General features: G+C 43.7%; 2 protein-coding genes across 6 annotated transcripts; one reads left to right on the top strand and one right to left on the bottom strand.

Annotated features, from left to right (window-relative positions):
• Window positions 1–136: 136 nt before the first annotated feature.
• Window positions 137–9,012, top strand: LOC102236931 (ras-related protein Rab-1A). The gene is made up of 6 exons (XM_005807914.2): window positions 137–449; window positions 3,352–3,424; window positions 3,539–3,634; window positions 5,332–5,427; window positions 5,547–5,678; window positions 6,273–9,012. The coding sequence occupies exons 1-6, from the start codon at window positions 436–438 to the stop codon at window positions 6,465–6,467; spliced, it is 606 nt and encodes a 201-aa protein (XP_005807971.1). The 5' UTR covers window positions 137–435; the 3' UTR covers window positions 6,468–9,012.
• A 1,466-nt stretch (window positions 9,013–10,478) lies between these two features.
• Window positions 10,479–23,608, bottom strand: LOC102237375 (E3 ubiquitin-protein ligase pellino homolog 1-like). Of its 5 annotated transcripts, none has more exons than XM_023346348.1 (7): window positions 22,760–23,608; window positions 16,426–16,623; window positions 14,794–14,923; window positions 14,615–14,716; window positions 12,721–12,945; window positions 12,350–12,538; window positions 10,479–11,334 (listed from the first exon to the last, which is right to left on the bottom strand). In XM_023346348.1, exons 2-7 carry the CDS (start codon window positions 16,596–16,598, stop codon window positions 10,735–10,737), a joined length of 1,419 nt encoding a protein of 472 aa, XP_023202116.1. In that variant the 5' UTR covers window positions 16,599–16,623; window positions 22,760–23,608; the 3' UTR covers window positions 10,479–10,734. The 5 variants fall into 5 exon arrangements, with proteins under 5 accessions (XP_023202116.1, XP_005807973.1, XP_023202117.1 ...); XM_005807916.2 differs by having other exon boundaries at window positions 16,426–16,626; window positions 22,760–23,247; XM_023346349.1 differs by lacking the exon at window positions 22,760–23,608 and adding an exon at window positions 22,485–22,691 and having other exon boundaries at window positions 16,426–16,626.

The raw sequence follows: 23,608 nt of genomic DNA, 5'->3' as shown, positions 1-23,608 counted from the left end.
CACAGACTATATTATCGTCTGTGTCACAACCTGAAGCCACCAACCTTATTCAGATATTTTGTCGTTACTAATTGCTAAATTTGTTTTCTTCCCGACTGTTTACCAGAGGCGCAGTCCACCTCGTAGTGACACATCACCTTTCGTCACTACCGCACCTGCGCAGTCATCCTTAAACCTTTACCAAAGCAGCGAACACAGAAAGGCAGGAGAAAAAGAGGAGAATATAGCATTATATGTGACTGTAGTTGAAATATGCATGCTTAAAAGAAAGATATTTGAAACAATTAAGGTAGGATACACAGCGGTAGGCAGTAGAGACGGTTGTAAATCATCTAAGTGCCTCAGAATCGAGCTTACCGTCCAGTCATCTGTTCGGTTTGTCGTAGAGGGAAGGAAGAGTCTGTTCGCCCAAAGAGACGCAGCGCAAGTGAAACCATGAATCCCGAGTAGTAAGTTTTCTCTTTGCCTTTCTCGGCTGTAAGACTGCTGCTGCTGCTTCTATGTAATGTGCTTTACTGTGGAATATTCCGAACAGTGCTTGTTTAATGGTCCTGCCGGAACCATTAAACAGGTCGGATAAAAGGAGCTAGCTGGCTCCCAGGAACAATGCGGAATGTGTCAGTAATCCTCCAGTCGTCAGGTGACGGCTTCTGTGCCGCTTTGTGTCGGTTCTGCTTCTGCTTCTAGCCGCTACGAAACAACCTGCCGTGGGAGATGATCCAAGAAAAAGCGAATGTTTGGAGAAGACGCTGCCATTTTTACTTTTAGCCGATAGAAACTAGGGAAGGATTGTCCGGTCCTGGCATTTAGGCAGAGGCTAATGAATGAATTGACACACTTTCACTAATATTTAGTACTTACGCAGGTTGTGACCCGGCCACACTTTTCTGAACCATCAACAGGCATCATTTCGGCCGGGATCTTTGACATTGTTCTTTCTTCCTCCCTTTGACCTGACTCTGAAGCATAGAGGAAACTTTCAACAGAAACTGAACTCCAGGGTTTTTTCTTCTTCTCCATTTCCAGCAGACATGAAGTGAGCAGAATTATCTGAAGAAAGGAGGAGACAGACAGTTTGGAGAACGTCTTTTTCATTGAAATATGCGACCAAAAAAAAACTCTGTTGCATGCTACTGCCACCACCGTGCTTGACAGTCACTATTGTGTTGATTTAAAATTCCCACTCAAATATACTTCTCATTTTTGCTTCTCATTTTTGCCTCACCTGATCACATCTTCAGAAAACATTTGGTATTTTCATGTTGATTGATGAACTCTTGAGTCAGGCGTGAAGGTCCATGTTTTGAAGCAGATGCTTTTGTCTTGGTCTGAACCCTCCTGGTCCATGGCGGTGAAAACATAAAACCTTACTGGTTTCCAGCCATATGCAGTATATGCTGATGCCATGGCTTATTGTTATGAAATATTTAACTATCTTCCGTTGCTCTCCTATTTTACCAAAGATTCCAGTACTGATGGAGGAAACAACATACAACAACTGACAAAAAATATATATATAAAATTACTGATCACATGATGAAGATTTAAAAGTGAGAGAAATCAACCAATTATAGAGTTTGCTGAATTGTGGAAATGCAGTCATGTATTTCCAGATCCTTTCAACTCTTTAAAAAACCAACCACATAATGGCAATATTGACTCTTTGCTGCAGTTAACACCCCAACTGCCCCCAGATGCTATATATATATATATATATATATATATATATATATATTAGGTTTCATACCTGATTAAAGGTTGTTTTCAAAAGGTAATTTTACCCTGACAAACAAGCCTAATCAAAATGCATGTTATGATTTATTCAATATAATTGAGTCTCTGTATAATTCTAACGTGATCAGGTTTAGAGATTATCCTGCATAATTTCAAACTTGTGTGTCTGATTCTTGTTCTTCAAAGTATATGTGTTGTCATATTAATGGTATAGTGTCCATGATGAACAAATGGAACCTTTGTTTGGTTGAATTTAAAGGGACAGTATTATGTATTCTCCAGGCACATAGTGCTATTTTCTAGGACAGTGAACTGGCAACTGTTACCTTCAGATGAAATTGGATCTCTGTCTCTTTAAAAACTCCTTCTCTGTCTAAAATTGCCCTTCAGGAAGTCATCACAACATGGCTCCTCTATTAACCCTTTGACAACGTTTTATCAGCCTTACACTAAGACGCAGCTCCCATAATGACCTCAGTAGATGTGCAGTTGCACCATGTGTTTGCTAATTGCTGCTGGCTAGTCTGAAGGAGCTAATGGAGAAGTCACAGGGGAGGGCTGTTTTGTGAGACAGAAGCTCTGAAGTTTGTAAACTGAGCTTCCACCATTTTTGAAGGCGGGGCTAGGTCCACCCAAGCCTTTTGCACAGCTAAATGGTTACCATGGAAATTAAAGGACTAGTCAAACACGTATGAAAAAGTGAAGGCAACACTCCAGGTATGTTTTTGATGAGGGAATAACATTATAACATCATGTAAAGCTCAGAAAAGTACATTTTGCATAATACTGCCCCTTTAACTTTTCATAAGTTTTTTTCTATTCATGTTCTTATTTCTGTTAGTGCTGAACTGTAACTGATGGAACTGCCTGGGCAATGACAAACCCCCCGATCTCAGCTTTAGATTTGTATAATAACAGCACCATCCTGTAAAAAAGATGCAACTGGAAACAAATCAGAAAATAAAAGTTCCTTACCTGTGTGAAGTGGTGTGTTGGTGATACATGGGGAATCATGGGGTTGATTCTACAGTGCAACACAGTGGGTCTTGTGTTGCACTCAGTATACTGCCATCTTTGTATCTGTGGGGGTTTGTTGATGGGAAGCAGTCTTCGCTTTAAACTCCAAACTGGAATCGGAGGAAACACACCGAACCACACACTGCATACTGATCAGTGTGTGGCAGCAGCACAGAGACCTGGAGGACTCTGGTGAACTGACTCTGTTTTGCTTGGAAAATGTCTTTAGATATTATTTGTTTAGAAGTGACGCCATGTAAATGAACTACATTTATTGTTTAATAGAAAACTTCCATAAAAACCTTATCTACCACTGTGCTGTATTATAGCCACTAAAGCTTTAAATTACATTAGAATAAGTCAAAATGCATATTAATATATACTTGGTCATAAATCATGATGGATTCTTTCACTTTTAATTTTTCAGTCAGCTAAGTCAAACGTTCTTGATTAGGTTCCAACTTGGGTATGGAAAAATAAATAAATGCAATTCATTCTGTTGACATTTTTAATATATATGTAAATTAATTTAAATTACTTGCCAACCCCTTATAAGAACATAATTTACAATTAAAATATTGATGTGTTTTTTGTTTTCAGTGATTATCTGTTCAAGCTGCTCCTCATCGGAGACTCTGGAGTGGGAAAGTCCTGTCTTCTTCTGCGCTTCGCTGTAAGTAGTTCTCTGTACCAGCAGGCGGTTCCCTCCTCATCCTGCAGTCTTTTCTTCTTCTGTTGTCAGACGGAGCCTCTCCAGTTCTCCTTCTCTTTATGTCCCTTTATACAGGATGACACCTACACAGAGAGCTACATCAGCACCATCGGAGTGGACTTTAAGATCCGCACCATCGAGCTAGACAGCAAGACTATTAAACTGCAGATTGTGAGTTAAAGCACACTAATATTGGAACACCAGCTCTGTTGCCAAGCAGAGCGCTGCCTTGGTTACAGACCCTGTTGTACCCCAAAACCCTGTTCAGGGTCCACCAGGTGTTTTACATGCTCACAAAACATCCTTCTACACAATGTACAGATGTTTTCATGCACAAAAGCGTTCTTGTTCATCCAAATCATTGGGTTCAGTTGTTCTTATCACTTCCAACAGATGCATAAAATGCAGCAACTAGCATGCAGACTGTGCGATTAGGAACAAGAACAACTGAGTCATGTTAACTCACAGAGCCGCGTCAGTGGACTTCAGCTTTCTGCACAGTAAATACCTGCAGACCTCCAAAGTTTAAGTAGCTCTCAGATTAGCTTAGCAACGCTGCATAGAGGGCTTCATGGAATGGTATCCATGGCTTTTGTCCCCGCCCCCCAAAAAATCTGATCTATTCCACTTCTGGATGTGGAACTAAATGGTACGTGATCATTTTCAAAGTGTCTTCGTCATTGACATGACACATGCTTCATAATTCTCCACCAGAAGAAGCCAGAAGAGGAAAATCCAGATGTAAACAATGAAACACAAATTGTAATTCTGAAATACTGAAAGCAGTCTGCGTCAGTGAACGCATCACATCCCAACCCGACCACTCCTGGTCTGACTCCACATCCAAACAGACATCTCTACAGAAGCTGCAGTCAATGCTCCATAACTATTATTAGTTATTGTTATTACTGTTACAGTAAGATACAAAAGTGTCTTCAGTCAGAGGCTTCTGCTAATGTGCTGTAATATTGACCGCTATTGGAGATTCTTCCTTCTATAGGAGAAGCCACCAGTATAGTATCATAAAGAACTTTGAATAATTTGTTGAATAACAACATTTAATTTCCGTTTAGGATCAATAAAGTATTTTTATTTTTTTAAAGTATATTACAACATTTCTGATTTAATAGCAAACATTTTAGCGACTAAAAAGCCTGAAGACAAATGACACAACAGAGCTGCTAGTTAAACTGGGGACACACTAGTGAGTGTTTCCCTGAGAGCTGGATGCAGCAACGGGTTTAGCTGCCCTGATAGACCCAGTAGGATCTGTTAACGCTGATCCACAGTCGTTCAGTCAGAACACAAACCAGTTGTGTCCTGGTGTGAACACCTAGTCTGTCATGTAGGGGGTCTCCAGCTTTACCTTCCAATTAGCTTCAGCATGTTGGGGGTAGGAAGTGGGGGGTGTCTATAGCAGAAGCTGCTAACTATCTCAGCTCCTGGAGTTTGCAGAAAGAAAACAGTGTGATATAAAAACACTTCAAATCTCCCTTATCTGGTTCTAACCAGTCTAAATCTAAATTAATTATTGTTAAAGGTGATTTGCCATTTAATTGTTAACCATAACTGGTTAGCAGCAGGGTGGGATGTGTCAGGACTAACCATGTTTCTGTGATTTCTGTTCCACTGGTTCCACTGGTTTCATCCTGCCCTGCCTGGTGTCTGGTACCGAGACGCAGCATTGTTACTTCTCTCACATCAGTGAATGTTTCTGCTCTAACTCCATTTTAGATCTGCTGGTGGAGAGAAGAGTGAATGTTACACTGTTTTTGGTTAATCCACCATTACTTTTGACTATAACATACAAAATCCACGTCATGATTGTATGTATTTTCTTACTCTTGTCTTCTCTCCTTGGTCATCAGTGGGACACTGCAGGTCAGGAGAGGTTTCGAACCATCACCTCTAGTTATTACCGTGGAGCCCATGGCATCATCGTGGTGTATGACGTGACCGACCAGGTGAGTGCAGGAACAGCCTGATGAATAACAGGAAGTTGGAGTGTAGCCAGGCTGTTTCAGTCTGCCCTCTTCCTCCTGTCAGAAGCCTTTCAGTTAAATCTGTGCATCGCCTTTTTTAGGAGTCTTATAACAACATCAAGCAGTGGCTGCAGGAAATCGACCGCTATGCCAGTGAAAATGTGAACAAGCTTCTGGTGGGCAACAAGTGTGACCTCACTACTAAGAAAGTGGTGGACTATACAACAGCCAAGGTACGGCTTGTTTCTGATGGAAACTGTGGATGCAGCTGAATGGTTGATTGAGTTTGACAACAGGAAGTCGTATTTTCTTCTCAAGAAATAAAGATGTAGGTTTTATAATTTATTACTGTTATGGCTTTGATGGACTTGACAGTGAAACTGGTCAGTGTGCTGGTGAAGCTGTCAGGTATTTATGCCATCTCATAGGGCACCAATATGCTGTAAAGCAGGGGTGTCAAACTCCAGTCCTCAAGGCCGGTGTCCTGCAGTTTTTAGATGTGCCACAGGTACAAAACGCTAGAATGAAATGGCTTAATTACCTCCTTCTTGTATAGGTCAGTTCCCCAGAGCCTTGCTAATGACCTAATTATTCTATTCAGGTGTGGTGCAGCAGAGGCACATCTAAACGTTGCAGGGCGATGGCCCTCCAGGACTGGAGTTTGACACCTGTACTATAAAGGGTTATTGGGTCTGAATGTAAATCTGAATGTGTAAACCCAGCTGCTGCAGCAGCTCCTGCTTTCTGTCTGAAGGGGGCGCTGTCTGCACCGGTCCCCTTTATGTTTCGGGTTGAATGTTTCAACTTCTTCTTCCTCTTCCTGGCAGGAGTTTGCCGACTCTCTGGCTATCCCCTTCCTGGAGACGAGTGCTAAGAACGCCACCAATGTAGAGCAGGCTTTCATGACCATGGCGGCTGAGATCAAGAAGCGCATGGGGCCAGGGGCCACAGCCAGCGGTGACAAACCCAACCTAAAGATTGAGAGCACCCCAGTGAGGCAGTCTGGAGGTGGCTGCTGTTAAGGGACCCATGCCCTCGCACCCCCAACCCCCACATCTCTTGTGAATCCCTCTTTCATGTTCGTTCTTCCCTTTCCCTCACCTTCACCATTTCATCACTTTAACCCCTCTGACCCCTGCCACTCTCTCCCCAGCCTGCCTTCTTAGTCCCGCCTTCCATTTAGCACCCTTGGGCATCAGAGAGGGTTGAAAGGTCAGGTAATGACCCCTCTGAGTGCTGATCTGATGGAAGCATGGCAGAAGGTTCCAGAGTCTGATGGGTGAAGCTGCAGTGATGCGTTCTGCTCAGAGGATTGTTACAGGGAAGGCTGGTTCACTGAGAGACTTCACCTGTTCCTGCTCACACACTATTGTCCAGTTAGAGTTAAAAGACTGAAAGTCAAGTTTCTTCACCTCTGTCATTTTCATCCCCACCCGGTTCGGTCCTGGGAGGATTTCCCCTTCTGCTGTTGCTTTCAGACTGTAATCATCACACAAGTTCCCCGTTAAGGCTCCAGATGGCGCTCTCTCAGGCAGCCTCTTCCATCCGTATCGCTTCGTTAGCTTCCTCCTAGCCTGCCGTACAAACATTAATTTCCAACATTTGGGGCCTTAAATGTCTGCTGACATCACAACTCATGTCTTAGCTACATGCTAACATCCCTCCTCAGTCTATATACTGACAGAGGAGTACACACACACACACAGATCCAGGTGGTCCACCTGGAGAGTTGGGGTCAGTTGGGGTAAAACCTTGACCTTCAGTGTTCAGAGCACACCTCTCAACTGGGCCTGGGCGGATAAGGATGGTGCCATCCACCCTTATCCGTCCAGGTCCAGTGGAGACTGGAATCTATGGCATTAGCTTTTCCTTGATGACTGAACATCGAGACACTAAGTGTTTCTGTCAGCAGGTGGCATTATTCCTTATAGATTGTAGCATTAGAAGAAGGGGAAGCACTTCATCAGCTTCATCATTGTTGGGGTTTTGTTGATATCGGCCCAATAAGATTTCTGGATAACACGTGAAGCTATAGATGCGTCTGCGGTACTGTTGTCGAGACGACCTCTCCGACTCAGTTGTTTGGGTCACAGCTGTTGAACCCATAGTCCCTCATCAAATGACCTGTGATCGTTTTGAGAAAACAGCATGATAACTATTCACGCTCGTTCACAGATGTGTATCATTTATAGAGATTGTCTTAGAGTTCAGTTATCTTGGGCAGCCAGATCTTCCTATTTAACTTCCAGCTGCCCACCTTTTGCTGGTTAATATTAGATACATCACCCTTTTGTCTAATCTTGTTAGATGATAATTATCTGGAGGTGATCCACCTGGAGAGTTGGGGTCAGAGGTCTTTTCAGTCTGTTGTAGGAAGGTTTGACAACACGACTTGAGAACCTAGGAGGAGTCTGAACGGACCAGAGGACATTCCAGCTGGACTCACCAGTTCTCACTCTCATGTTGGTATTGTAGCATCAGAGGGTTAGGAGTCTGTTTCCAAGCCTAGAGCTCTGAGCGATGTTAGAACTGATAGCCATGTCTTAGTGGACTTTAGGGGAACCAGAAGGGGGGAAACCAGTGTCCCTCTGCAATAAGGGGACACTTATTGCAGAGTGTCCCCTCTGCAATAAGAGGGCAATAAGTGAACTGTCTTCTAGCAGCACTGATCCTCCTGCTGTAAACTAGAACTGGAAGTTTTCTGCCGTTGTCCTCCAGAGCTCCTATCTCCTTCTCTTAGTGGTTGTGATGCTGTTGAGCTTCATCCTTGGCAACTTCCTCTGGAGTTTCAGGGACTGACTGGTCTTGGTTTGCTGACCGGATATGAACTCCCTGATTTTCCCTTCCCTTCCGTCCCACAGCTGGCGCTACCCAGAAACACCCGGATGTAGGAGACCCCTAGTGGTCAAAGGCACCAACTGATCTGGTTCAGCGCTGTTGCTGGCCGCCTGTCATCATCTGGGGTGGGGTTTCTGTCAGGTTGAATCTGATGTTGAATGAAGCTTGAGCAGTCGGTGGGTACCCCTCCCCTCCACAGCATCACGCCGTTCTCACATGTAGATGCACAACTAGAAATCATGAATAAAACTTTGTCTAACTCTCACACATGGAAGTTTTTGCTTTGATTACATGTCTATATTTTCAGCCAGTCTTTGTATTCTAGGCTGCTGGTTTTGGTGTATTCATTGAATCCTATACTGTTTACTGAATGGAAGTAGGGGGTGGGGGTGCAGATAGTGGGGTTTAATAGAAAGGGTGGGGGGGTTTGCTCATGAATGTGGTCTGCATTTACTTTTTCTTTTCTTTTTTTTACTTTTCACTTTGGATTGTTTTGGTTAAGGGGGTATTCTGTGTCGTTTGCACAATTCTTTATTGCTTTTTAATAGTTAAATGCAGCAAAGGCACTCATTAGACGGTGTTGGTTGAAAAACACCAGGTAATAACTGTTGTCATTTCTTTGTCTCGTTTGGCTTGTCCCCTTTGGTTTTGTCTTACTGCAGAGTTTGATCATGTTTCTTTCTGTACATATTAAAAAGATGTATGTAATAAAATTCTGAAAAACAATGATTGGAAATCCAGTCTGAACTCTCTCCTAACAGCAGGGTCCCTGTCACTGATGTCACTGATGTCCTTGCTTTGTTCTGCCTGGAGTCGCTCACCTGTGTGCAGGGAGCGTCTCCTCAGTGAATCACTGCTGACAGGGCAAATAAAACCCACAGGACATTTCATACTCGCTTTTGCTCCCACTGCTAGCATGACTGTCATCCAGATCCAGACTTCATGGCACACAAACACAGCCTTAAAAAGCCTGTTCACCTTAAATATATGGAAGGGCATGAGTTGGAACAATATCAAGCTTTAAGAGTCATGTGCGCTCGCTCTCCTCCTGCAGGAGGTTGAGGGGGGCTGCAGGTGACCTTCAGTTATTTTTAGTAACAGGATAACAAGCTGTGTCACATGTCTTAGCAGTGTCTGCACAGCTGGTATTATGGGGTGCTGATTATAAAGTTACATAGTAAAAAACTAACAGCAATATGTCAGTTTATTCAGCCAGTGTTGATTTAATGTGTGTGTGGGGTGTGTGTGTGTGTGTGTGTGTGTGTGTGTGTGTGTGTGTGTGTGTGTGTGTGTGTGTGTGTGTGTGTGTGTGTGTGTCAACCCAGCTGCTGCAGCAGCTCCTGGTGGAACTTGCTCTCAGTCTGAAGGGGGCGCTGTCTGCACCCGTTTCATTAGGAGAAAAAACGGGTTCATTTTTCAAAGTCATATTTAGATCGTGCTATTAATACATTTATAAATGTCACAGTTTCAAATAATTAATTCACAAGATAAATATTTAGCTTGCAAATTAAATATTTAGTTAGCAAGCTAAATATTTAGCTCCAAGATCATTATTTTCAAAGCCAAACATTTCATTTCTAAACTAAAAATTTTATTTACTAACCCAATAATTAGGTTGTGAATTAAATATTTAACTGCGACTTTTCTCTTTTTTTATTATTTTTATTTAATTGGGGTTCCTTTGAAAAATTAACCTAATTTTTTTTTTCTCTTATGACAAGTTAAGTAAACCAAAATATTGATGTTAATTTATGTACCTTGACAACAGGCACTCCATATGGCAGGGCGCAAAGACACAGAAATCTGAACTTACTGTTTACAAAGTGAGACATACCAGAATTACTGTCCGAATGCTGTTGGTCAGGAAATATCTAAGCCCAACAGAGTCCCATTCCTGGCTGAAACAGCAACCATTGAAGTGGAAGCAACAGTGTACCAGTGTGGCATTTTCTGGAAAACAAAATAAAATCATAACAATAGAAATATGTATTTTGTCACATAAGGTGGGGATGTTCCAGTATGCCGAGTCCTGTTACACCATAATTGTACTATGTCCCTAATTTTTCTGAAGCTCCTTCAGGTTTGACTTTCTGTCCTCTGTTTTCCTTCATACGTCCCACAGCTGAACCAGGTTACTTCATCCAGGCAGTCTGCCTCAGTGGACCCACTGAGTAAATGATATTAAAAGGCCATGATTCAATTCAACACTATTTATTTACATTTTCTCCAGACAGCTCTTCCATTCAAAGCCTTGGCATCTACTATTGCTTTTAGTTTTATCACGGAAGGAGTCATCTTCCTGTACATCAGCGCATTCACATTTTTGCTCAATAACACAGTCCTTAGTCACCAGTCATTCACTGAAGTCCTTCATCATGGGAGAGGCTCCTGTGTGTGTGTGTGTGTGCGTGCGTGGGCGTGTGTGTGTGTGTGTGTGTGTGTGTGTGAGCCTCAGTCGACGGGCCCCTGGAAGATGAGTTTGACGTGGCCCTGCTCCCCTGTTAGCCAAGTACCGCAGAAGGGACAGGCAGCGTGGAAGGCATGCGTGCCGTGGGGCAGCGGGATCTGGCTCCATCCCACTACTGTCTTTTCAGAGCACACATGGCCACAGGGGCAGAAGGCATGTGTGGGGGGGCTGGCATCCAAGTACAATCCGCCCTCACAGCCTAACCACAAAGGCACATAGGGGCCCACCCTCCTGCACATTGGACACTCTCTCTCACCAGTGCCGGCTGGTGCTGTGCCCCCCGGGCAGGTGGGCCCTTTCTCCTTGCGATAGCCCCAGTTGTGGTATCCGTGTACGTGGCCACAGTTGACATAGACCCAGGGCTGCTTCTTGTCGACAATCTCGCGCTGGGCCAGGCTGGGGAAGGCCAGGGTATTGAAGCCAACGGGGCACTGGGGCCGAGCGGCGTTCAGCTCTTGCCGAAGGGACTCCAGCTGCTTGAGGGTGGGAATGTGGCGCAGTCCGGCAGGGGTCCGCCAAAGCAGGGTGGCCCCACACAGGTCGATGAGAGAACCGTCCTGGAGAGTGTTTGACTCGTTTTCAACCTGAAACGAGACCAGAGGAAGACGAAGAGGTAGAAGAACATTGTTAGAAAAGAGCATCACTGTCTGATTTCCTGTTCCAACACCAATAATCTTCTTAATCTGATCCCTGCATCATCCTAAAGGTCTTTAGAACAGATGGTTTGTTCTGCTGTAGGGGAATGGTCAACTCAGTCTAGATGCATCTTTTTAAGGTCTGCATTATAAACTACAGTTATGGTCACAGTTATCTGGAACTCTGGCAGGTTCAAAGTAATCTTTAATTTGACCAGCATGTTGGTTTTAACTCAGTATTAATGTTTTGCAGAAGTTGAGGACAGTAAAGATTAGGGTGATAGCACGGAGACCTTCCAACGTCTTGGAGCTAATCACCAAGAATAAATTATTGAAAACATACAAGAAGGGTTTGATAAAGTCAATAATTTATGACATGCCATTTTAAGTAAATGTGAATAGAAACTGATGGATTTATTATTAAAACTGGATATTCCCTTTCAATTGTGTCATTTCTTTTCCTGATCAGAATCAAACTTCTTGGTTGAATAAAAATAATTATAAATCTAAACCCAACATGAGTGAATTGTAATAAAGTTTCTTATGGTGTTTTTCAGTGAAGGCTTCTTCTTCTCTGCGTTCAGTTCATGTTGGTTCCTGGTTCTTCATACAGAGGAAAACTGAACTCTTGTTTCCAGCTTCAGCATCTGAAGAGGCTCAAGGTCTTCTTCAGACCTCGAGCTTCGTTGAACATTTCACAGCAACACATGCTCACCTCTGACCTCTGACTCAAAACACAAGTGGTTCCTCCATTTAACTCACATCTAACTCAGTAGGTGCAAATGTTTGAGTTTAAAGAAACTAATGCCACATGTTTTGTTGTAAATGAAAATAAATGTGGTAATCATAACTGAAAGTTCCATCTGAGATCATTTCAGCAAGTGAGAAAAACTGTTTTTATAAAGTGTATCTGGTTTTACATGCACAGTTAATCAGAGGCAGCTGTTTGTATTCTTCCTCTCACCAGTTTCCCCCTCTGCTGGGCTGAGCGGGTCTCCCTCAGGGCGAACACGTTGCCACACACTGAGATTTCCCTCCACACACCCGGAGCCGGTTCAGACACAAACTCTCCGACCGGGTGCATCACCAGAACCCCGTTGGTGGTGAGGCCGTCCATCAGGCCGTCTGAGGTCCTCCATTTGGCAGCCCGTTCCTGACATTTAACACACACACACACGCACACACACTGTTGGGATTTAGCTAAAACTGCAAACGTTGCTATTCGCTTTCTATATTGAACATAATTCATACTTTGGAAATGAACAGAAATATTCAAATATCTAAAAATAGACATTCTTTGACTTCTGCTTTACCAGGAGAAAGGCAGAAACTGACCCCTAGGAAGATGTTTTTGGAGGAGTCGAAGCCAGCAGCGTAGATGCGGGCCGTGTAGGGAGCACTGCGTTCACACATGATGCGACAGGCGTAGCGAGAGATGGTGCTTTGGGCCGACTGACCTCCGCCACCACCCTCCCCTGCTGCACCTCCACCATGACCGCTGCTGCTGCCTGCCGTGTCCGTGACCACAAAGTCAATCATGCTCTCTGTAGATCTGCCGATCTGAGGGAAGCCAGACGGAGGTTGTTGTCATCACAGAGACAAATTCATCATGACTGAAACATGAAGCGGCAGCAGGGGAAGAATGTGTTTGAGGTCCGCTATAGAGGAGCCGGACCTGGTGGCCGGCAGCGCCCAGGCAGCCCACTACACCTACATTACTGTTTCTGCTTTTATTTTCCAATTTCATTGATCACATGAAAAAAAAAGTACTCAGAACTAGTTGTCTAAATAATTGTTATTTTGACATGACTGATACTAAAAATTGAATTCAAAAATACCCATTTGTGTGAAAATCGTCATGAATTGACCCAGTCACTGCAAAAACACAACGTCTGATTGAGTATTTTTATCTAGTTTCTACCACAAAACATCTTGTAAACACATGAAGTAAGATGAACTTTTCAGCAAGAAATTGGAGCTTGAGTAATTCCTTAATATTGATGAAAAAATTCTAGTTCCATTCGCAGATTATTTCACTTATAAGAAGACATTTTTCCCATGTTATAGGTAGAATAAAGTGAAATACGTAACGGTGGCAACCCACCTGACCTGCTGGTGTTGGTCAGATGTGGCTATATTCCAGTTGCTTGCCATCAACAGTGTGTGAATGAGTGCTTTGAGATTTCAGTTGGAGAGATAAAGGGCTTTATAAATGAAATTGAATATTATTATAAACTGCCAATGGAAATAGAACATTTTTAATCATTATTAAGGAATTACTGATTTAAACAAGCTCTTATTTCTTGCTGAAAAGTTACTTGTAAGTAAGTAACTTGTAACACTGTGTTATTACACTTATTTCAAATATAATATAACAAAACTTCTAGAAATGCTAGAAACTAGACCTAAAATACTTGGTAAGATTTTGTGTTTTTGCAGTGTTCACATTGACCTAAGCTGTTTCTTCCAGCAGCTGTGCTGCAAGACATTCAGTCTCTTCCATCCTGCTTTACATGTACAAAGTTCTGAATGTTCTGTTTTACTCTGGAACCAGTTAGGTTGTTTTTTTGTAAAGGTGCTGAGGCTAATGTGGTCAGTAATAATAACACAGGTAAACTTCAACAAAGGTGTAACCAGACTGAAGCTGACAGAGCAGAGAGAGGTGCGAATCCATAGCAACCAATCCTGCAAAATGACCAAATTAGGTCCTTTACAGTGCAGCTACTGATTACATCCAGACATGAGAAGAAAAAAAAACAGCATCTATGTGCCCTAGATCCACGTTTGTTTTGATACACAATTTATTTGAGTACAGAATGACTCTTTGTTTGAAGCGGCATGGGGATGCAGTTGGCAGCATTGTTGCCTTGCAGTAGGAAGGCTCTGGGTTCCAATCTTTCTGCAGGTTTGCAGGTTCTCTCAGGGTACTCTGACTTCCTCCCACAGTCCTAAAACGTAACTGTTTAACACGCGAATGACCCCTCGCATCTTTGAAGCATGTCCAAGTGTGTTTATGGACGTTCTAACAGGATTAGTTTTGTTTTCGATTCTGTTTTCTGAATGGAAATGCTGGTCAATCTGATTTAGGATTTTTTTTAAAGAAAATAAAATTCTCAGGTTTGTGTGGAGGACGGGAGGGGTGTGTGTGTGTGTGTGTGGGGGGGGGGGGGGGGGGGGGGGGCACATGTGTGTGCCTGCGGGGTGTGTTTGTGTGTGTAGAAGAACCTACTTGAAACATATCTGTGTTGATGTCATGTGTGTACTCCACAATGACAGAGTGGCTCCGTGACAGTGTGTAGGAGATGCTGTGCTGGCTTTTGTTGCTGAGAGCCTGCCAACAGGAAGGTCAAAGGTCACTGCATAGCACTGATATTTTTTGGTGGAGAAAGAACATTTTAGGGTAACTACCTTTGACACCAGTGGTGTTGAGACATTGTGGATAACATCCGGTTTGACTCCGTTGGCTTTAGGTCTCTTATAAAGGGCAAGGCGACTTCTTCTACGACCTTTGTCACCGTTTGCCAGCGACCCATTGTGGCTGGGAGGAGTAAGAACAAGAGATTTACCTTGATGATCGTAATACTACTATTGAGTTCAGTTCAATTCAGTTTATTTACATGGCACCAATTCACAACACATCTCAAGGCATTTCACAAAATAATAGTCATTAGTCCAACATCGCTAAAACAGGACAGGGTGAAAGCTATTCCAGTTCAGTCTGTGGTAAATAATTTGAATAAAAATAAATCAGGATGTTATATCGTCTGCCCATCGTTTCCTATTTATGAACAAGATTTAGACTTAATGGTTTAATATTTTTGCCATTCCTACATTAATCACCTCCAACCAGATACTGAATCTAAATGTCAAACACTGTAGTTGTTTCTCCTTTATGAATCATTTAAATGACCGTACAGTATGTCTCATTTTCAAACAATAAACTTCATATGTGCAAGCAGGAAAATTGATCAAATACCTTTTGATTATAGAAATGCCACAAACCATGTCAATTAATCCTCAAACCTGCTTGTCACAGTTATTCTGTTACAGCATTGCTTCCACTACAGAAATAAAACAATAACAATCTAAAGAATGAGTTATGGGAAAACCATCATCCCTTCTACTGAAAATATACAGTAGTATAATTTTAGATACATTTACTGCAGCAATAAGATCCAGGTTTCTGTTCCTGCCAGAAACGGTGCAGTGTGAGTTTGTCTCTGGGTATCAGAGTAACGGTTTCCTCCCAAAGTCCAAAATCACACACATCAGGTTGGTGGCAGCAGACCCAATCCCCATGCAGGGATTCATATCATGGAACCTTTTCTGTCTTTCCCAGTTCCTCCTCCCAGTCAGCCCAGTGTCTCCTGTCATCATCTGAACAGTTTACTTCTTTATCTTGACCTCTAATCTGAACCCAAAAGTCATTTTGGTAAGACTTTATTTGAAGGGATGTGCATAACACCGTCATAAACAGGACATAACATCTGTCATGAACATGAACATGAATGTTTATGACTTTTGTTATGAAAGTGTCATTCAGTAAATAATGCCACTTTTAATGCAAAGTTGACACTTTTAATTGACTTTTAATGCCACTTTTAGTGCAACTTTGCACTAAAACTGCCATTATTTACTGAATGACACTTCATGACAAAAGTCATAAGCCTTCATGAAGACTCCTTCATGTTCATACCAGATGTCATATTATGTTTATGACAGTGTCATGTCAGTCTGACCCTCGTTTCTAATCCTGTTTGAAGAAAATAGTTGCTGCCACTTTCAGCTCCACTTCCTGTCTTCATCAGGTCTCACTGCCATCCAAGTCATACATTAAATATTGTTAATAACACTTATAATAATGTTGTCACAGACTGAATGTTCCCAGGGTTGCACAGGGTTTCCTACATCCCATCAGGATCTCACAACATCCTGTGAGGTGATTGGAAGCCCAGTCTCACAGTAACTTAGACTAGTCAGCCACTCAGCCTCGTCTCAACAATTAGTCATGAGAAAAAAGATTCCGCTGCATGACCTCACCCCAGGATGATGAGCTCGCCGTACTTGATGGGCTCCTTGTCCTCAGAAATGACTCCGTCGTGTGGCTGTGAGCTGGAGCCCAGAGGAGGGGAGGGCTGGCTCTTGTTGCAGGACGGGCGCAGCTCCAGAGATGGGGGGGGACACAGCGCCTCTGAGCTGCCCTTCAGAACCATGCCCACAGGCCACAACTGGGGCTCGCTGCTGAGGAGCAGGACACAGAGAGACGGTCACAAAATGATTCTTCCTTCTCCTGAAACACTGCAAGCCTGTTCACACACTCTGAATTCAACTGCAAATGCAAATGAGAACAACATGATCATTGTAGGAACAGCAGCGGGACCTTCTGTCCTACACACACACACGCACACACACGTTACTGAGACACCAGGCTCCTCTGACTTCAGTTTGAGAGTCAAAGCTCAGTCCATGTGTCTGCGAACAGATTCGCTCTGGCTCTGAATGTTCAACACTATTAATAATCAGAAGTGGGCAAGACCACCTACACATGGAAAACAGAGCATCACAGAGCTCTCACACTTTGTTCTCTCTTTGAAAAGGTTAGATAACCATCCTGGGAATGTTAACGGCACATCCCAAATTTGGGCATCCTCTTTGTTTTCTAATTCCTGGTCAGCGTTGAGAAACAGTCTGAAGATCTTCAGGTAGAACCAGAAACACTAATAAAGGAGGTTTTGGACATGTGACACACAGTGGTGACTGTTTAACTTCAGAAAAACACAGAGGATATGGACGAATGAAACACACCTCTAAAGAAAACAGGGGAATTTACTGAGGGCTTATTTACAAACCATGCATAGACACATTACATGAAATAATTAGCCAAGGTTAACAACACTGGATGATGATTGGCTGGGCTTTGAAAGATAAAATTTTGAGTAGCAAATAACCAAGAAACTAATAGGTTGTTGTTCAAACATGAAATGATTTTCATAATGAGACAAAGTGTGTTTAAACAGTGATATGGTGTCACAACTTGATAGCTTTACACTCTTCAGAAATACTTCCCAGCCTCCTCATCCTGATGCAGCAGGTTGAGGATCCCACATGTTCTTCAGTTATCACTGATTCTGAACCGCAACATCAACGTCTTCTGGACTCAGGCAGAACAAGATGGCTGCCCAGAGCAGAGTAATGATTTAGTTTAGACATTATTCCTCCTAATGTTTTGCTAAGTCAGGGCCTGGATCCCGTCAGACCCAACGCCAGGCCCAACAGAACCTCTGTTCAGCCCAGGAAGCATCATTGGATCCCTGGGCGGAGAGACGGTCAGGGCTGAGGGATCTCTGGCTGTAACCGCAGCAATCAAAGAGCACGGGCAGACAGACACGAAGGAATGAAGACACTAAAATCTACATTTGTTTTTCTGCTCTTGCTGTGATTCTGACAGGTAGATGCCAAGCATCCTGAAAGCAGAGATCTGCATCTGTAGGCACTAACAGCAACTTTACTTTATAGCGATCCCTCATACTGAGCGTGCATGTGGCGACAGTGGAGAGGAAAAACTCCCCTTTAACAGGAAGAAACCTCCAGCTTTAGAATCCGCTTTTCAGGACAGTGGAAGAGAAACAGCATGCAGACGAATAAAAACCGTCTCCAGGTGAGCTTATCACAAAGAAAGCTTCAAGTCCAGATCAGATCAGAACCCTGTTGATAGACGGAATCTAAACTGACTGCAATAGTAACCTGAAGCCATCACTGTACCTGGACTGTCAGCCCACACTGAACTGGTTGTTTGTTCAGTAAGCAGAGAGCCACCTGAAAACAGGGAGAAACGCTCCCCCTGCTGTTGGAACAGCCTTGGTTAGATTGCACCGTTCTGATAGGCTGACTGTAGTCTGCATCACCTCTGCAACCTCTAGCATCAGATGTGTGCAGTCTGCAGGAAATGAGACCAAAAAAACTCCGTTTCCTGTTTTATTTCACGTTTGGATTCAGTTTTGTAGAGAAAATGTTCAACAGACCAGAAGGCAACTAACACCAACCCTCAACTGAACAGTCTGAGGTTCACGGCTTACATTAGAACTGAGACACCTGACAGGAGTTTAAACATTATTTGTCTGTGCTGACAGACTGCAGAGAGGAACTCAGTGAGGTGTTTTCCTTAACATCAGCATGAAAACTTTGTAGGTAATACCAGATCTTTCATGGAAATTTGGTTACAGAAATAAAAGCCTCATTTCCTCCAGCTTGTCTCCCTGCTGTATTTCACTGCTGCCAGCCTTTTTGCACAGTAAATATTCTAGTTGAGCTGAATAGATTCCAAATATTGTATGAGAGCAAAAGAAATACACCCTGCATAGTTGAGTGGATGTTGACAACAAGAGAACAGAGGGAGCAGATTTAGAGGTGGGAGGCCCATGAGGTTCAGCTTTGGTGGGGAAAAAAGAAACAGAAAAGCTTGAATCCATCTTTGGACAGAGATGGTGGAAAAAGAGAAGAAGAGGAAGTAGAGTGTGTGTGTGTGTGTGTCCAGATTTGGCAGGCTGATGGATTGCCTGTGCTGTGCCCACCCATATTCTAACGAAGCCACAGTCCCACTGTGTGGGCAGGAAGCGACAGACGAGGAGAAGCTGTCTGACGGAGGAAGAGGAGAACACAGAGGAGAAAGGCGAGCTCTCGCTCAAAAACACAAAGATCATCTAGAGAACATATAGATCCTTTTCATGTGATTTAAGTGGATTTATTTCTGTTAGCATCACTTCCTGCTTCATTTCCAAGCATATTCTTCCTGCTGCCTCCACCCACAGCTCCACCCTCACAGTGCTCGGCCATCAGCTGCAGGTATTCACGGCTGCGGCCCTCACTGTGACCTTCAGAGTTTGGACCTTCTCTTCTGCAGTTTTATGGCTGCTGCTTCTGTTGAAGAAAGAACTGAGTCTAGAAGCATAGATCTAGATTTACTGTTCGGACCCTCCCTTGATTGGCCAGTGGAGCCACTGCTCCTCTGCATCAAAAGGAGTTGAGTTCTGATCCACCTCCAGGCTGATAGATGGAGAGTTTCACTTAACATTACTCTACAGGATCTGACAGCAATCCACTTCATGTTATTAATATAAATCAAATGTATCTCTATGTCTTCGCTTAGCTTAATGATAAAAAACATCTTCATTCCCCATGATGTGAATATAAACCTGATCCTCTTGTGAAATGAAACTGTCTGACATCCAACCTGTGATGCAGACATGAGGAGTTTTCAGTCGTTCTTTCGTTCGTCCTAAAGCTCATATCTACCTCCGATTTTTTGCACAAGGGTTCTGCTGAGTGGGTGTGAGTAGTCAGTGGCTTAACTCCATTAGATCGGCTCATAAACTCAGAATCAGAACTGGAAGATTCTGTTACTGCTGAAATTGTTTTTAGGTCTCAGAGCCCTCCACTATTTCAGCATCTATGTCATCAGTGCAAATGGTAATGGGGGGAAAAATGAAATAAAAGCGTTTTCATAGTTTGAGTAACGCAGTCTGAAGGAAATTTTTCCCCATCTCAAAAATACAATTATAATTCCTCCTGATAATGATCAGGACCCATCTTTTATTAACATTAAAGATGGGTTAGATTTACTCTGATTTACCTGTCCATGTAAATCACTCACTGTGAAACTGAACATGTTGAGTAGATCTGAGGCTGACCACAGCAGCTGTCTCTTGTAAAAGTAAAGTGCTACAGAAGATAAAACTCTTATATATCTAGTAAATATCACTCTGCACTCAGCCTCGGTGTGTTCTGTTTTGCAGTGCAGTGCATGTTCCGCGAGGGAGGAAGACAAACCAGTGCAGCTCAGTGGTTTGACTGGCCGTTAGCTTCCAGGAAACCTTCTGAACTCTGCTCTCTTTATTCAAGCACAGTGTTAAAGAAGTGATGTACTGCAAGGAAATTCCACAGAATCGCCCTTTAGTGGATCCAGCTAATATTTTTCGCATTACAGAACATCATCCTGTCTCACTCTGTTGCAGGGTAGAGTCTGCAGTGCTGAGGGTGTAACAGGTTGGCACACAGAGTAAAGATGGACTAACTGAATGAATGTGTAAAGGTGTTTTTTCTTTTCAAGGTGGACTGAGATCATCACTGAAGAATCAGATATAAAAGTTAGAATTTTACCAGAAGTGTTCATAAATACATAAGGTCAAAAGTATACATACATCCCAGTTCAAATGAACAAACCTTCTGCAGCCATCACCTGCTGCTGGTCGAGTTCACGTTAATAGAATTTATTAATTTATTTCCTGTTGGTCCAGTTGAGCTTCCTGAAGCGTTTGTTGTCCTGCTCTTTGTTTTCCAAAAAAACAAACAGTTTAGATGAGAGAGGCTGAAGTGGGATTTGCACATTTTGTGCCACGACCCAGAAAGACTTGCAACAAAACAACCCCACAGCATGATGCTGCCTTCACCATGTTTGACAGTTGGTGTTCTGAGGTCAAATCACATCAATTCAGTTGTTGGGCAACAAACAGCCTAGACATATACGTAGATCTTATTTTTATATAAATAAATATAGTCAAATTAATACCGTTATGTAAATATCTTCACATTGAAATACTTGCCCTCAAATTTGACCCAACTGATGACACAAAGTTAAAGTTAGTTTATAATGTATACTGAAAACTATGTTTACCTAAAGAGGTCCAGCAGACTGCACCGAATTCATAGCAGTCCCTCCTAATTAACAAATACGACAACAGTGGACCGTTGACTGCATTAATCCCTCATACTGTGCAAGCATTGTGGACTCTCCTGTAACAGGAAGAAACCTCCAGCAGAAGCAGAACCTGGATCAGTGTGAGCTGCAAACGACTGGGTGTTTGAAAAGACAGAGCATGCACACAGAAAGCACAGAACTCTGATCCAGGACCCACTGAAACCAGTCTGCTGGTGGTTTCCTTAAAGAAGAGCAACACAGCCGAACTGTTAGACTCTCAGCTGATAGATAGAACAATCCATCACATGAAGCTACATAAAGGCAGCATTCACTACTTTGATGCCTTTGTCCTGGAGATACACTATGAAACAGAAAGACTGAGCCAAGCACATCACAGAGAGGTTATGTTCACAGCAGCAGCTCTGACATTTAGGGAGCAAGGTGACTATAAATATTTAGCCAACATGCTAATTCACATGCAAATAAGTGGCACTGGACTATCAAAATAAAAATGGTTCATTTTATCATTATTATTACAGCGTGACTTTACAAACGGCCCCCCATAACAACGCAGCTTAGCTTGCTTGTGCCTTAGGCCGACTATGGAAGCAACAGAATCGTGAAGAGCAGTTCACAGCACCATGAACTCCTAGACCTGGGTGACCCTGAACGCATCACATCATCCTGTCAGAAACGGAATTCTCTAGAATCTAATGACTGTTGGTTCTGGTGGAGATGCAGGCCCGCAGCAGCCAGAACCACGGCTCTGGGTCTGATCTGACCTGCGGCTGGGAGCCAGCTTTTGTTTCCTCCCAACAGGACAGGCTGTACACGAGCCATTACTCAGCAAACCGGGCTGTTTTGGAGCAGGAGCACGAAGAAGCTGCCGCTACCTTGAATCTGCCATTTTGAGCTGCCGTCCCACCACGGCCTCTCCTCCTCCATCCACCCTGGAACCATCTAGAAGACAGGAAACACCTCAGCGGGCCGCTAATGCGCCACACAAGGGAGATGTGTTTCGACTGAAAGAGAGTCCCTTCTCCACGTATTGTTCCCGCCTGCGGCGTCTGGCTGCGGCTTGCCTTTTCCCATGACAGCCTCCCTCTTCCTCCTCCTCAGAAACACAGTCGGACTGGGACCAAAGGCCGGACGACAGCAAACAACCACAACCGGAAACCGACAATACTTGTTCTGCCTCTCGGTGGAGAAATGAAGCAGCATCTCGGGATGCTGGAGACGTGCGCAGAGCCCTGCTCGCACAGGGGACTCCATCACACACACACACACACACACACACGCCCACACACACACACACACACACACACACACACACACACACACACACACACACACACGCACAGTACACCCTTACGCAAAAAACACACAGCTGATCAGCCATACATACTGACGATGATGATGATGCAGAGGTTCCCAGTCCTGGTTCAGATCTCAGCCATCACTAATACCGACACAACCCAGAGGATGGAGAGGAGAGGCTGCTGAAGGAGCAGCAGCCCGCCAACAAAGAGCAGACAGCAGCCTCCATCACCTCCACCAGCCTCCATCACCTCCGTATCCTCCTCTCACCAGTAGGAAAACACACAAACAAGCTCAGTCGGCCCCTTCCTGCTCCTGCGATCATTCTGAAGACATAAAGCCCCCAAGCTGGGGGGTCCGTACCAGCTGTCTGCCAGGGGAGGTCCAGTACCGGTTCGGTTCTGTGGGATTCCTTCTGCGGGTAGAAGAGAAGGCGGGCTCCGTCTGTTCCTGCACAGCCTGGATCAATACGAACCAGAGTGAGGAAGGATGAGATGAGAGGCAGAGGAGGATCAGGGCGTCAGGCGCGTCATCGCCTCCCATCAGGAGACACGTCCGCTGCTCCCGGATGTTATCAGACAGCCAAACCCCCTCCTTCCTGCACTCTCTCTCTCTCCTCCTCTGACATCCATCCGGGATGATAAATGGCGGAAAACACCGAGCGAGCAGCGTCTACTCTACGGGATCCAGACGCGGGGCGTTTAAAGAACCGTCCGCAAACATCGGTGAAGGTCCGCGGTTCCATCATCTAACAACCCCCATCATCCCACCTCCCCTCCTGGCTGCGACCTCAGAAAAAGGCGCGACAGACTAGAAACAGGCATAGCCAAAAACTTGACACACACACACACACACAACTCTGGAACATACGATTCAGCACCAGTTTTACTGTGACTGACAGGTTAAGATCTGGTGAGTTTATTCTAGACATGCACTGATGTGAAAATTTGCCCTGATATTAATATCCAATCATCTTTGTTGCTGTTATGGCCCATAACCAATATTTACCTACATTATATTTCACTACCCTTTCAAACACTTCAGATTATCTTGTTTCTTGCTCTTGGACATCCTGGATCATCCTTCACCATAACTAAAATATTCCCAGGAACAGATTTAAGACTCATCTGTTCGTCCTTCATAGACATCAGTCTGGATGGAAGGTTCTGTTGGACGGACTCCATGACAAAACTGAAATGAAAGTTTGTTCCA

This window comes from Xiphophorus maculatus, chromosome 14, assembly GCF_002775205.1.
Source record: "Xiphophorus maculatus strain JP 163 A chromosome 14, X_maculatus-5.0-male, whole genome shotgun sequence".
Taxonomy (NCBI): Eukaryota; Metazoa; Chordata; class Actinopteri; order Cyprinodontiformes; family Poeciliidae; genus Xiphophorus; species Xiphophorus maculatus.
This window is presented reverse-complemented; position numbering and strand designations above follow the sequence as displayed.

What these genes read in the sequence shown, in the direction of transcription:
- LOC102236931 (XM_005807914.2), top strand. An exon ending in TGTATGACGTGACCGACCAG is followed by an intron (nt 5,428 to 5,546) that starts GTGAGTGCAGGA and finishes CGCCTTTTTTAG; the next exon opens with GAGTCTTATAACAACATCAA. An exon ending in TGGACTATACAACAGCCAAG is followed by an intron (nt 5,679 to 6,272) that starts GTACGGCTTGTT and finishes TCTTCCTGGCAG; the next exon opens with GAGTTTGCCGACTCTCTGGC.
- LOC102237375 (XM_023346346.1), bottom strand. An exon ending in TCAACACAGATATGTTTCAA is followed by an intron (nt 12,946 to 14,614) that starts GTAGGTTCTTCT and finishes GGCTTCCCTCAG; the next exon opens with ATCGGCAGATCTACAGAGAG. An exon ending in CCCAGCAGAGGGGGAAACTG is followed by an intron (nt 11,335 to 12,349) that starts GTGAGAGGAAGA and finishes GTCTCGTTTCAG; the next exon opens with GTTGAAAACGAGTCAAACAC.